The following is a 15,340-nucleotide window of genomic DNA, read 5'->3' as shown; positions in this document are numbered from 1 at the left end:
ATTCCCTAGAGAGGATGGAGGGCTAAGCATCTCTGGGTCATTTGCTGCCAGGTGACAGTGTTGGCCAGGATCCCCAGCTACCTTGCTAATGATGCTATCGAAGGCCTTCTGCAGCTTGTCGTGAGTGGAGGTCAGCTTCCGGAAGTCTCGATGTGCTTCTAGGATGGGAATGACCAGTTTGTAGACCTCATTAACTGTCTCATACAATCCACCCTTGGAAAGAGAAGAAAATCAAAGGACTTAATCCTCAGAAACTTAGAAAAGCACCCAGAGTTCATGGTGCACTGGAGAATGGGTTCAGTGCTGGCACCACAATATGTTACACAACAGGAGTGACGTCTGAACATCTTCGGGATGGTGGCGGCACTCACACTGAACGTGCTAAATGGTTCTGCATAGTGATGTTAAGCAGAGAAAAGGGTTTTCATGGAGAAAAAACAGGACAAGAGATGAGAAGAAGAGCAGTTCAGGAAGGCAGATTTAGCATATTTAAATGTAATCAGGGGCCCACTGATGACCAGATGTTCGATATGCCAGGAAGGAGTTAGTGGGATTTTAATAGTTCATTTCCTTAAATTTCAGGCAAAATATCAGTAGGTGTGTTTTGGACTTTTTCTGAATCCTGAAAAGCAAATCAGGAAAAAAGAAGCAAGAAGATAGTTAAAACAATAATTAAAATACACAGAGGTTTGTAGATCGGGAACTTGGAATTAAAAAGTAGGAAAGGCAGAAAAACTTAAAGATGAAAACAAAATCAGATCATCTAAATATAGTAAAGTATTAACTATTTATGTGGCTTAAAATTTGAGGGAAGAGGGAGATTATTAAAATGCACCCCCCCCCCCCCGGCCCCGGCCCATGACTCTCAGGGACTCAACCCAGTGATTTCCGCCCAGTCCGCCCCAGCAGGTGCGCTGCAAGAATCTTAGAAACATGTGGGACCTGGCTACGTAGTCGGGGGCACTGACCTCTTTTCCCTTAGACTGTCAAGTGAAAAAATGACGACAGCCAACACAACAACAGCCGTCTGGTGTGAATGAATCAAAATTACACCTATTTTGTTGTCAGATCGCAAAAAATACACTTTGAGTGTGCCACAGAGTTTCAGTCACTAGTTTGTGTGTGCCATGAGAGGAAAAGGCTGAAAAGTCCTGGTTTAATCTGTACATATTTTCTCTTATTAGGAGTGTTTATGCCCAGATGGGGTTAACGTAGGGGGTCTCAGTGGTTTCTGCTCCCCGCTTTCTGGGGGCTGGATCTGGCCTGCAGTGATCCCGAAGATGAGTCAGTCTTTAAGAAGAACGATGCTGCCTATTTATCCCTCCCCTCTCCTTCTAATGGCACCACCCTAACATTTTCCTTTAGGAGAGGGAAGATGAGGCAGTGAAAACATGCCTCATCATTTATTGTGCAACCCTGGGCAAGCCATGTCACCTCTCCGCGGCTTTGTTCCCACCCCTCATAAAGGAAATAATACCGCGAAACTGCTGGTCGGCCAATGAGCATGCCGCTAAAAGCAGACTGCTGCCGTGATGAAAGGCTTTCTCCCCGCCCTTGAGAGGTGATGCAATTGGCATCCATCAAAGTCTCCAGTGTGTGCAATGTGTTGTCATGCACAGTGGGACTGGCTTGGCCATTAAGACCACATTCACAGCACCAGGAGTTCAGCCCCAGTATGGGGGTCTCGCTCCGGGGCCCGTGTGTGCTCACCGTGCTGAACAGCTCGGCCGCCTGCTCCAGGAGGCCCACCAGGCCACTCTCGGTGAAGTACCGGCCGGAGCACACACCGTCCTCGTCAGGCGATAGGGTGTCTTCAGAGACGGCAGATTCCTCCAGCACGTTGGAAGAAATGTTCTGGAACAGACCACAGTACCAGGTCAGAGAGCAGGGAAACCAGACTAACAAAAGGCACCACAGAAATCCAAAATGTGGGACTGAGAGCCACACGCAAAGATCTGCAGCAGGCCCGAGGTTCCACGGGCCTGTGGTTCCGCAAGAGCCTCTGGCTGCCACGCATTCTGAAAGCACATGTGAGCAACTGGTCTTCAAATCCCACAGTTTTCTTTTTCTTAATAGCCATTAGGAGGTATATAAAGGATACTTACCTCAATGTAAAAACAGTAGAGTTAGTTTAGTGAAACGACCTTAAGGGACATCCAGCTGGGGCCATGGTTTCTAAAGAGCGAAGACTAAGTAACAGTTGACTAGACGCCGTGTTTCACTGGCTGAGTGAACCTTTCAGTTTTCAGGGTGTTTTTCTGAAGAACGTTGCTACTACTGCCTTGATTTTTAGATGAACAGCCATAATATTATATGCCAGTAGCAAAGTGGAATGTCTTCTCTATGGAAATTTTTATGGTAATGTAGCAGTTTTCTCCCTTTATCCCCAAACATTTTGTTACTTCCTACACACTTCCTCTGCAGAAACCGAAGTTCAAAGTCTCTGGCAGTGGATGCAGTGACTAGGGTGAACCTCAAGGAACCCAGGACAGCACTTACTCTCAGGGCTGTGTAAGTGCTGGCCGTGAAGTCGCTCGACCCTGAGAACGCTTCCTCAAACTCTATGCCTCGTGTCCCTCCCTTGCCTCACCCCAGCTCTGGCCCTGGCAGTGACCCTCACACTCTTAACAGTCAGGAGTCCTTTTCTTCAACTTGTCTCACAGCTGTGGAAGAAATGTACATGGAGCATAGACAAAATAGGAAATCTTTCTAGCTTAGGAAATTTCAAACAACACACATACCACTCTCCTTTTCCTGCCCTCATGGCAGGTATAACTAATCAATCATAGCACTCTTTCCCCTGAAGCTTAGATAGAGTCTCAATAGTCTTCTTAGCACAGCACTCTAGTTGGCCACTATCAATGGGCCAGAGTTGGCTTTTAAAGTAAAAATCTGTCTGCCTCCTAGCTTGGCCTCGCAGGATCAAGTGAATCAACCTTAGCAATGGAGGAAAAAACAGTTGTTATGGTCCCATAGCTTCACATCCGATACTGTAATGTAGTTGTAAGAATACAGGAGGCTTTCAGAATCTTTTGTGGCCAGTCTTTCTTCCAAATGTGTTCTCTCTACAGTGAAGTTTCTGATAACAGAAAATCCAAAAGATTCATTCGAAAGAATCTAACCCCCAAAATAAATACTTTCAGAACTGTATGCAATTTTCTACATGCAGAGGAACAGATTTGAAATTAAGTAGTTTCATTAGCTGTAGTCATAGGAAAAAGATTCTGGGCAGACTTTCCTGGCTTCAGAATCAGGAGGTAAAAGTAACAGCAGTATCTGCGAATGTGTCCGTATCTACATTTGCGAAGCAAATGGTGTCTCCAGAGCATAGAATTTCAACGATCTTAGTTTTTTGGAATTCAGTGGCCTCGAAGTTATTTTCTTTTCACAGATTTATTATCTCCAGTTTATTATTCTTTTCCAAAAATTCAATTTTATTGGAGCAGAACAAGGTTGAAAACTAAAGCACAAAGCATTTAAGAACTCAACACTGAACATCTGTTATTAATGCTGCCAGAATTCTTTCCCCTTCTATAAAGTAAAGCCTCCTGGGGAGCCATCCGTAACTCCAGGTGTCAACCTCAACTCTGGCCCAGCCAATTCCATTTCTCATTCCATTTCTCTCCCCATTATGATTGGTTCAGGCAAGAGCACATGATCCCATCAGAACCAATGAAATACACTGAGACTTTCTCAGGAACTGCCAGGAAAAAAAAATATGAGGCACTTGTCTATTCTCTTGGACATGAACCTAGGAAGATGTAAGCCTAAATATTTCTCAGTAAGTGTGGGAAACCCGTGAAGAATGAGGCCAACATAACAGAAAGCAGAGACAGGAAACGGTGTGGACACCTGTTTGGGGCCTTGAGGTCTGGTGACATTGTTTGGGCCCTTAGGTCCAGTTTGGCAGGTGCTACTCCAGGCTCACCTCCCTCATGCAAAGTGATAAACCCCATTTTTACCTTTGTCCACTCTGGGTTTGGTGTTTTGCCCCTTGCAAACACAAATTGCCAAATGGAATTGGCATGTCTCATTTGAGAGAGAAGAGAACGAGCTCCTAAGTTCAACATAATTTGGCTTCTCTTCTGTAGCTAAGAACACCTAACTCGCTATGTTTTGTGTATCACGAAGACTTCACAGCTCCTCTGCCTCCCCGTCCCCTTCCTTGTCCTTCTGAGCTTCCCTTGACCTCCAGGCTGGGTCGCAGCACCTTTATTATAGCCTTTATCATAATTATAATTGAATAAGGAGTGAAACAGTTATATGATGTCACTTTCCCCAGCTAGAATGAAAAGTTCATGAGGACAGAATGGGTGCTTAATAAATATCATTGAAAAGAATGAATGAATGGATAAAGAATATGAAAAACTAGAGCTATATGCACCCCCGTGCAAGGACAATATGGAGTTTCCTGTAGGTTCTAGAATAAAGATCCTATCTCACTGTGGCTTAATTCAGTATAAGCAGATCAACCAAATTCTAGATGAAATTAGAATCATAAGTTTTAATACTTACTAAAGTGATAGATATCAAATAAAATAGAATAATTGGGAACAAGCATAAAAGAATAACAATTGTTCTGTTAATGAAACAAGAAAATAGGACAATACAATTCAAAGCTAAGTGATAAACCTAAAGATTTTTCTGGGTATTAAAAGACTAGCATTTATAATATTTACCCTTGATAATAACAAATGACCAAAATAAAGTTGATGAAAGAAGCAGATACAAAACCAATGTGATATATTTATGCTTTTTCAATGAGATTTTAATTTTTGGTTTTTAGAACAAACATTCTAAATTGAGAGGAAAAGTTTTTTGCTGAGAATAAAAAATAGAAATTTTTGTTATGAAGACCATAAGAGAAGATTTAACAATATGAGGCATTCCCAGAGTGGTAGGTGAATGGAATTCTGGGAAATCAGAAGCTCCTGGCTCTACCAGCAGCAGATCTGGTGATTTACTCTCTAAACCTGTGAAAGCTACTTTCAATTGCTCGCTCTCTCTGCTTCACACACAGCATCACAAAAGTGCGTTGAAGAACAATAATGAGAACGAAGCCTTTTATAAAACCAGTCATGCAAATTCAAATAAGAATAACACAAATGCTTGTAAGTGATTTCGTGAGTCTGGCTTGAAAGGGACTTAATTAGTACCAATTATATTGTTTGTGGTTTTAGGGTTGGCCATTCCTACAGATTATGTCTCTTTGAAAAACAACAACAGTACTCAACGCTTTTTCTAAATACTGTGTTAAACTACTTTGTGAAAACAGTCCCAGTGGCTACTTAGCATTCTCACCTGAACCAATTTTCAGGCCTGGCAAACAAATTCCCTTTGCTAGCTATGGGAATACTCGGCTCATCATAAGAAAGTATTGATTCAGCCCCCTATTCCCTTCCCACATCAGTTTGGTTCTTCCTTAGTTTTGGGGTTAGGGAATGGGATACTACAGAGTTGGGAACTGTAATCCAAGGAATGGGCCATAAGGAAGATCATTTCTCCAATGTTTGGAAAATGGTTCACAAGTCTTTGAGAAAGAGATTAAATAGCCTTAGAAAAATTGCTCTGTTTCTTTATCTGTGAAGTGGGAGTAGTAATACATTCTTATCCGCCTGCTTCACTGGTGGGTGGGGAGGTCAGATGAAATCATGGATGTGACATGTTTGGGAATGTCTAAAGTGCCTATCAGCTCTACATTTAGTGTAATTGATCATTTAAAAAACAAACCAAGATGGTGCAGCAATGCAGAGAGACAAATATCATACACTACAGCAGGTTTTCCAACCCTGGCACTATCGATCTTTGGGGCAGACAATTCTTTGAGGTGGAGATGTCCTAAGCATTATATTTAGAATGTTTAGCAGCATCCCCAGCTTTTACCTATCAGATGCCGGTAGCACCCACCCTCCCATCCTCAGTGGTAACATCCAGACACTGTCGAATGCCTTCTAGGCTGTGGGGCAACACTGCCCCCAGTTGGGAACCACTGCTCTACAGGAAAAGCTGAACTTGCCCCCCACCTGGAAGCTGACGCTGCCCACAGGCAGGTAGCTATGATCCTCCAGCATGCTCAGGTACTCGGCCACTAAGGCAGCTGCGTGCACTAGGCACATGGCGGCCTCCGTGTAGCACTTCTTCTTGGTGTGTTTCTCTGCCATGTTCTGGAGCCAGGTCAGCCGCAGATCTGGAGATGTCTGGTAACTCTTGGCGATTCTGAGGACAGAGTGGGAGAGTTTCAAGAACAACTGCTCAATGACACTGCTTTCCTACTGTGTATGGCCACTTGGTTTTTCTAAGAATTTTTTCCCCAAGAGTTTTACCCACACATTCAGAATACAAGATAAAAGACCAATATTCATCAGTCCAGCTGTTTTTGTTCCATGTCTAAGGTGTTCTGGACCCCAAGAAATAACATTTAATTAAAGCTTTATGGGAGGAAAAAGAACTGATAAAATGATATCTATTTTGTTTTATTTATTTTTTTAAAGATTTTATTTATTTGTTATTTTAGAGAAAGGGTAAGGGAGGAAGGAACACAGGATGAGAAACACGGATGTGCGAGAGAAACATTGATTGGTTGCCTCTTGCACGCCCCCAGCTAGGGGCCTGCAGCCCAGGCATGTGCCCCGACCAGGAATTGGACAGGAAACTTTCTGGCTCACAGGCTGGTTGGTGCTCAGTCCACAGAGCCACGCCAGCCAGAGCAATAATATCTATTTTAATGGATCTCTAGCAGTTTTCTTCCTTTTCTTTCCTTTTTCTCAAAATAATAGGAGATAAAAGTACTCCCATTTCTATACCATATTAGAACAATTTGCTTTTGTAAGTAGTTTCTCCTGGAGAAGGGCTGTAAGGCAACAATTTAAACTACAGAGTAAAGTATGATTTTTAAATAAAACTGTACATGTATGTTTTAATAGAATAGTAAAAAATTACATAGGAAGTAATTCATATAATAGTTGACAGTTCTTTTCTCTCACCCTATAGTAAGTAGAAGATAGTGTTAGAAAATAGGCATCTTACTCTAAATTAGGAAGGTCTTCCTGATAACTTGCACATGAATCAACTTACTCTAAGTGATTAATTTCTACCAATTTCTACATACAGTTTCTGATGTCACCTAAGACAGTGCACCCACAGAGCCTGTGATAATTACATTAAGAAGACTCCCACAGTTACACACCGTAGATGCACAAGTGACCCCTTCTTGACTGTATCAGAGAAGTTTACCTGTACATGAGATCCACAGAAATCTCACCTGTACATGAGATCCATAAGCATCTCAGGATCTTCTTGGAATTCCCTCATTTTCACCGTGTCGTATAGGATGCTATTCAGATTGCAGAGCAGTTCTTCCACCTGAAAAGGTGAGTGTACAGCCCCCAAATAATCTTTACTCTGTATGTAGTCAGGGCAGTGAGTTAGGGTTGCATGGCAAGTGCAAGGGGCAGCAGGAGCAGGCTTCTCTCAGAGAGTCAAGATTAGTCTGAGCCTAAGCGAGTGGAAGGCAGTCTGGACGGGACCCTCCGTGGCCTTCACCTTTGCAGGTCCAGGTGCCTCTGAAGCCCAGATGCGAACTGGCTGGCCCTTAGGACCCACGAATTAGCCCTGAATCCTTAATACTATTTTTCCCTCTTCATTATCTTTATTAAAAAGATAGTTTGAACTAGCTTCAGTTATTTGCAACCTGAAAAGCCCTAAACTGTAATCTGGAATATCAGGGCGTTTTATACCAAGTAGGGGGAAGCTAAGGACTTCAGCTTAGGTTCCACATTATATATACATATATATATATATACATATATATATATATACACACACACACACACACACACACACATACACACACACACAAAATAATGTATATGTGTATATAGTTATATAATATTTATATTTTATATATTCATATATAATATATAACAATATTGTGGTGTGTATATCTATGCATATGTACACACATACATACACACGCATAAACTCATATATATATATGTAATATACACATATATGTTTATTAGTGGTTGATCCCCACCCAATCATCAGACCAGGTGTGCTCCTCAGTCTACCTGGGTGGGGAAAAGTGTCGTCTGCATGGCCTCATCCTCTTCTGCATAAGCCAAAATTGTCCTCAAGGATTTTCTCAGGTGCTCTTCATTAAAGTCTGATGCTTTGCCCACCAGAGATGCCAGAGACATGGTTACTTGCATCTTTACTCTCGCAAAGTTCTGCATCAGGAAAAAGAAAAGATGGAACAAATAAGAGGCACTCAGCTAGTAGACAACTGAAGACAGTAGAGCCAGACACGAATAAGTCTCCAATGCTTTACAGTTTCAATCATCTCCTTTTCTTTCCATGTAAGGCATACTTTGTATGGGATTCATACTGTTTAAATGGTTTAAAAGAATATTGCTCTAACATAAATCTGTCAGCTCCCTTTAAATTTTCACTGGGGCCTGGGCAGCCTCCATGCTGCCAGGCTAGAAGTTTCTTAGAAAATTGGGTCACAGGATGTCTCCTCTTGCGCCAAGAGTTTTCTGCTTGGAATTTTAATTAAACTGCAAAGAGGAACAGGATCTCTCTCCATGGCCAGGATTTCTGAGATTCTGGACCCTGGGAAGGCAGTGACTTTCTGTGTCTCCTTTCCTCCCAGGCCCATGTAGACATATGACTATTCTAAAGTCCTCTTTTAGATAGTTATACCTAATACATTCTGAGAACACCGCCTTTCTCCCATGGGCCAATCCATCTTTTAATATCACTTAGGCATGCTCATTAACATGACTACAAGTGTAAATTCCAAATAAACATGGCAATCTCTAGACAAGCTAAAGCAAAAGTTGAGTCTTTTGCAATAAAACAACTCCAAAGCTGCCTAAACTTCAATGAAAACTCGGGTGTCATGATACAATCTTCTTCCACAGGTCATTATGGAACCAGTTAATCAAAGTTTATAAATAGGACAAACTCTTTGGCCTTCTTAACCTGCTTGTTGTATTTTTCCCCACAGATGCCAACTTTTAATCTACATGTATTCATGTGTTATTTTTATTGAAACACCCATGTGGAAACCACTGCATTCATCAGTTTTAATGTTTACTTTTGGATGCAAATTCAAACCAAGGCTGCTCCCCATCTGCATACTTGATTGTTTCTTCACACAGGAAGAAGTAAATTGCAACCCTGCCAACTTTCCCTCAACCAATGTTCTGCATCGACTTTCTCTGTTGAATCTGGATCACCCGGCTGGTCTGAGCTCTTACACTGGTGGCGCCAAAACTGAACCTCATGAGGAGGTAGAGGGTGGCGCAGGCTTGGCTCCGGGTGACGTCCATGCTGCTGCTGCAATGGTGCAGCACACGCTGACACAGGTCCGCACACTGCTCCACCTCCTCCTCGAACAGCAAGTCGCCGAACTAGGAGAGACATAAGGGGCTATTAGGCATCACTTGGCACTTTCATATGCTTTCTGGACGCTTGTTGACATATGCGAATGTCTGCTTGGACACGCAAACAGCCCAGAAGAGTTAATGCATGGCTCCATAAAGATAATGAGCTACTTGAGTCAGAAGATGAATTGAAGTGATGGAGTTGACTTAAGACTTAGTTATGAACTGCACAACGAAGAACAGGGCTGTGTAATTAATTGCTTTGTTAGTCAGGTTGCATTCACCGGCAAAGTCACAGCTCTGAAGGAATTACCCTGACTTACTGGATTCCCTAAAAATTATTGGTGACTGAGAAAGAGAAAATGATCCTGCTTGGGGAAAACAGAATTTTACTTTCTAATGGAAAGATCTCATGCAGAAGACATCAACTGAGATTTGCAATAAAGGGGGAGAATGTGAACTGCCTTAAACCATTTAACTTAAGGAATATCTATATTCGGGCTATGAAAAAGAAAGATTTATTTCTAAACTTTCTGATATTTTATGACATGACATTTTTATAAGACTTACTAATGAGAGTCATGCATAGGACCTCAATCTCACTCAGATGAGGTATTTAGAGACAAGAGTACAAGGCAAAGTCACTCAATGGACTTTTGCTCTGATATCTCCAGTGAGTGGCCATTCCAAACTTCTATAGTTCAGCCCACATTGCAAGTGTGAGAGCCCCAGTTTTTCCTTTCCAGGGTGCCTCTACTTTCTTTCTAGGGAGACTTCCGACCTTTACTGTGGCGTCAATAGAGTACTCTGTGGGTTTGGGTACACCTGAAGGGAAATACGTGAAGCTAGATGAGAATCTTAACTCTTAATTAAGAGTCAGAAAACAAGCAATCCTTGTTTACCTTGGCAATGAGAGCCCGGAGTGTTGCAAAGCAGTGAGTCAGGTAGGTGGTGCTCTGATCACAGCTCAGAGAATTCACCAGGACCCTGAGGACACCTCCCAGCAGGCTGTCCTTACAGTCCAAAGCCGAGGTTGCCTGGGGAAATGGAAGGAGAGCATCACTAAACCCTGTGCTGTGCCAGTGGACTGAGGGGTGAAGACACAAGCAGACACTTCTGACAATTAGCAAAGGGATGCTGAAGTCCATTTCTCTCGATCTGAGATCGTAAGGTTTTATAAAGCACCACGTATATCCATTACCATGAGAGCTGAAGACCTATCTCCAAATGATTTTATTCTCAAACTCCCAATTGTTTTGGGGTTTACACCTAATTCTGGGCTGTTAAACTAAGTTATAAGGCACACCTCCCTGAACCTGGGGAAAAATTTTTGGAATGTTCTTTTTTTTGTACACAAGTCTCAGCTTTCCTTTGAGCTTCAAAACACAATTCTGGCCTTCCCAGTACAACAGGGGCTGCTTTGTGGCAGTAACATTTCTAAATACAAGTTTGTTTATTTGCCACAGTAAGATTATAACCACCAAAGATAAGGACAAGTTTCAGCTTCCTTCAAAAATTGCAAATATATGTTGAGGACTGGCATTATGTACATAGCGCTCAAAGTTATATTATATACAGATATAATCAATGTGATGCCAAGAGTTTAAGTTATCAAAGATACCACATACTTTTATATTTATTTTGTACCAGTATTACCCTGATTTTAGGCAACTTGAAAGTTGGATGCCTAAAATGCCACTGAGTTTCAACAATTTTTCTCCTTCTAGCCCCCCAAAACAAACACTGGCTCTACTCTGATGACTTCTCACTGGAAACATGTAAAGGACTCGTTTTTCAGGTTAACTAAAAACTGAATATAACCTAGACATCTTGGTAATTTTGGCAAACATTCACTTAGAAGAGGAAATTAACATGATGACTTGAATTGTTCACAGTGACTACTGTTCACAGTGATGCTACGCTTTTCTACAGCAGGGATGGCAAATTCAGGGCACAAATGACTTTCCTTCACTAATTTGTGCCCAAAACAGACACCCTCTTTTCTACACCTAATCTAGTCATAATCGTAGCTCCTATACCAGACATCAACCGTTACTCAACTGGAGTTGACCCACCCCCCAAAAAACAGACAGACAAACAATAAACAACCCTAGCGACCATCCTTATTCTGATAAGCCCACCATCACATTATAAACTTGATACACTCAGGCAGATTTAACTACAAGGGTCTAGTTTATAAAGCACGTAATTCATTCCAAATGAACAGCGAGTCCAAAAAAAGCCTGAAGACTTTTCATTATCTCTGGAATTTGTAATTTGGACACTTGTAAACTGCCTAACTTCACTTCTTTTTAAAAAGGCACTTAGAGATCATGTTTATTTCTTTCACAAGTTCCTCTAAAGCATTCTTTGTGAAGTTGCAGTAAACATGCTCATGCTGAAGAGCTCGGGTGTTTGCTGTCCTCACCTGGATAATGTTTTCCTGCATGTCCAGGATGATTAAATTTGCTTCTGTAGCTAGATTGCCACTGATCAAGGCTTCTTGATCTAACTCTGCCTTTGTTCTAAGAAACAAAAAAGAGATCCAATTAAAGCACATATCAAACCTGGCCATGTCCCAATGATAGCAATCTATGCAATAAGGCATAGAGAAATCTTCTAAATAGTCAGTTTTGGGGTGAATACAAAGCAAGCTGGCTATGGGTAACTAAGGAGCACAGGGTGCTTTGGGGATAAGTGTCTGGGTAGAGTCTTGAATCCAATCTCATTCCCACTATTATAAATAATGAGGAGATTTACAGAAATAACAAGATGGATAGAAAAGCAATTATTGGTTGCTACTAGCAATTATGCAAGCCAATCAGGCTGCTGCATAAAACCACAGGGCTATTCCTACAGTTCACACTTAAGAACCATCTCCACACCTGAGCCTCTGCAACCAACTGCAGTGAGACTGACAGTGATATGAATTTGGCAAACAACAATGCTGCTGGATTAGGGAAGAGTGATGCTTCAGAACTGGGTCAGGAAAGGGTCAGTCTCTTGACTTTCCAGAGGCTGCCCTGGGGTCGCACAGTCAAGTACGGGCCTTCTGTCCTTTTCCAATAGGAAGTGAGATCGCATTCCTGTGTAGCGGGCCATCTAGCGTCTACTGGATGTTCATGACTGGTTATTACCCACTAGGGAGTGGAAAATTGACTGGTGCTCCTTATCCACCAGGTTGCATTTTAGGGACTCAGCATTCTATGCACAACTTCATCCAGTCTTACAAAATCCAAGTGAGGTTGGAAAGGGATATCATCTAAATTCAGTTACCAGGAAAGGGGAATGGAAAGAATTGACTTCCCCAAGATGTCCTAGTGGCCAAATTGATAGCACAGGGCTTGGGGTGTCATGAGGTGAGCTCCAAAGTCTTGGACCCGATCGCCAGCTGCTCTCGAGACCCCTTCACCTAACAGTGGGGGCAGCATCGACGTTCATGCTGTCGATACCTCAGGATAAGTATTTCCCTTAGTTTTAAATGTTTTCCTGCTTATATAGGACCTTGGGTCCCCAGCTGCTTTACATGTTTTCCTCATTCTCCAATTGATAACATTTGTGTAAAATATAAAAGCTAAAATACTTTTTATTAATTTTCACTGATAGGTTTAGATTCAGAGCAATACTGCTCAACAGGAACCTATTGGGAACCACCCATGTCATTTTCTATTTTGCAAAAGCCACACTAAAAAAAGCAAAAAGAAATAGGTGAAATTAATTGTAATGTATTTTATTTATCTTAATATATTAAAAATATTGTCAATGTGTAATCACTACAAAAATTACTGATGAGATAGTTTACAATCTTTTATCTGTACTCAGTCTCCAAAACCCGGTGTGTAGTTTTCCCTTATACCACTACCGTGGTGGCTGCTAGACCGGATGGTGTGAGTCTAGGGTATCCTAATTTGGTTTTTTTCCAAATTTTTCATTATGCTAAAATACACATAACATACAATTTACCATGTGAGCCGTCATTAAGTGTATAGTCTGGTGGTATTTATCACACTCATAGTGTTGTGCAACCATCACCACTGCTAATCTGGCCTTTAAAAAGCCCATTAACTCTTCCTGTAAAACAGTGACTCTCAAATTTGACTGCATAATAGAATCACCTGGGGGTTTTACCAAATGCTGATTGCCGGGTCCCACCACTGGAGATTCTGAACTAAACGGCCACGGGTACATCTGGGCACTGGCAGCTTTAAAAGCTCCTGGGTGGTTCTAACACACAGCCCAAGTCGGAAACTACAGCTCGAAAAGGAACAGAGCCAGAATGACTGACACGTGGTCTGAAAGAAAGGGGTGCAAGACACCACTATTGTAATTACAAAGAGTTTTCCAAAAAAGTTTTCTAAATCAAGAGCTTAATTTTGCTATGGTTTCTTTTTAAAAAAGGAAGACGAGAGGGAAAAAAGCAATTAAAAAAAGGCCCCAGCCCTGAAAATCTGCAGAGGTGGGTCATTAGGTCCGACAGTGAGTGTGGCCCACCAAGGAGTTCTGGTATGAGAACCGATGGAGAGAGAACCAGGAGACCCTGGATGGGAAGGCTCAGCACGGTGGTGTTTCGGTGAGCAAAAGGGAAAGGTCTCCCCAAATGCCAGTTTGCAGCGTCCAAGCCAAACATGCCTTATCAAGGTCTCCTTTTAATCTCACGGAGTAGATGTCCTAACCATCCACGCAGTTCTCTATCACCTACTGCATGCATGCTTAAAAAACCTTTTTAAAGACTTTATTTATTTATTTATTTATTTATTTATTTATTTATTTTTAGAGTGTTGGGGAAGTGAGAGAGAAAAAGGGGAAGAGAGACACTGATGTGAGAAACATCAATTGGTTGCCTCTCAACCCGACTGGGGATCGAACCCAAACCCAGGCAGGAATGTGTCCTGACCAGGAAGCTAACCTGTGACTTTTCAGTTTGCGGGACAATGCCCAACCAACTGAGTTACATCGGTCAGAGCTTTCTGTTGTTCATTGGCTCATCTAGAACTTATGGACTCTGAGAACCAGTACCTTATAAATCAGTTCAGGAGACATAGAGCAAGAATAAAATACCCGAACCAAATGGATGTCAATGATAAGACCGGTAACTGGGCTTTCCAAATAATAAAAATATGTTTATCTCTTTAATATTTTAAAATGAATTAGATCCCCAAGAGTCTTATAAGTGGATCAGAATGATGTATTCTGTGGCAACAACAAAGACAGTGACTTATATTTAATTATAAAATAACATTGTTACTCAAGTCTGCCCCACCCTCCTCTCCCTTGTGATGGGTGCTTTATACATGATGGGGGTGTGTCAAGTGCATGGTGGGGGTGCCTCTGGCTGTACAATGTCAAGTGTGTGGTGGGGGTGCCTCTAGCTGTGCAATGTCAAGTGTATAGTGGGGGTGCCTCTAGCTGTGCAATGTCAAGTGTGTGGTGGGGGTGCCTTTAGCTGTGCAATGTCAAGTGTATAGTGGGGGTGCCTCTAGCTGTGCAATGTCAAGTGTGTGGTGGGGGTGCCTTTAGCTGTGCAATGCTTTGCTCAGTGAACCCTGGGACCCATTAGGCCACCTACTGCTAAGGGAAATAGCAGACATGTACTATACATTCAGCATATTTAGTTCTATGCCCTCATAGACCCAGATGATGGGTATACACACATCTCACATAGTTCAAACCAGGCAAGATTTTTCTTTCTTTATAATTTTTCTGATAATATACATAGTAATAGATCCATAGTAGGAAATACAGCAAAGCATAAAGGGAAAAAACATCCATTACTTCAAAAAGAAAACCACTGCTAGTATTTTGGTAAATTTCCTTCTAGTACTTTAAAATTTTATTTACTATATATAGTTAGAGATTTAAGATTCTACTCTCAAATCAAGGGTCTATCCTGCTTTTGTTTACTTAACTATATCATAAGCATTTCCCATGTCATTAAGATGACTTCAAAACAT

General features: G+C 41.7%; 1 protein-coding gene across 4 annotated transcripts in view; it reads right to left on the bottom strand.

The window, feature by feature from the left end:
• The window catches only part of DOCK8 (dedicator of cytokinesis 8), a 221,000-nt gene that overhangs the window by 22,813 nt on the left and 182,847 nt on the right, over positions 1–15,340 (bottom strand). For all 4 annotated transcript variants that reach the window (XM_037061714.1, XM_037061715.1, XM_037061716.1 and 1 more), the window contains 8 exons: positions 11,818–11,914; positions 10,292–10,426; positions 9,264–9,416; positions 8,070–8,228; positions 7,262–7,362; positions 6,024–6,216; positions 1,711–1,854; positions 82–213 (listed from right to left, as the gene is read on the bottom strand). In XM_037061714.1, coding sequence (XP_036917609.1) covers positions 82–213; positions 1,711–1,854; positions 6,024–6,216; positions 7,262–7,362; positions 8,070–8,228; positions 9,264–9,416; positions 10,292–10,426; positions 11,818–11,914 — 1,114 coding nt within the window. The remainder of the gene's footprint in view (positions 1–81; positions 214–1,710; positions 1,855–6,023; positions 6,217–7,261; positions 7,363–8,069; positions 8,229–9,263; positions 9,417–10,291; positions 10,427–11,817; positions 11,915–15,340) is intronic.

The sequence above is a fragment of the Sturnira hondurensis genome, unplaced genomic scaffold, assembly GCF_014824575.4.
Source record: "Sturnira hondurensis isolate 20B ecotype Veracruz unplaced genomic scaffold, ASM1482457v3 Scaffold0013515, whole genome shotgun sequence".
NCBI lineage: Eukaryota > Metazoa > Chordata > Mammalia > Chiroptera > Phyllostomidae > Sturnira > Sturnira hondurensis.
The sequence above is the reverse complement of the archived record's forward strand: the minus strand, read 5'-3'. Positions and strand labels throughout refer to the sequence as shown.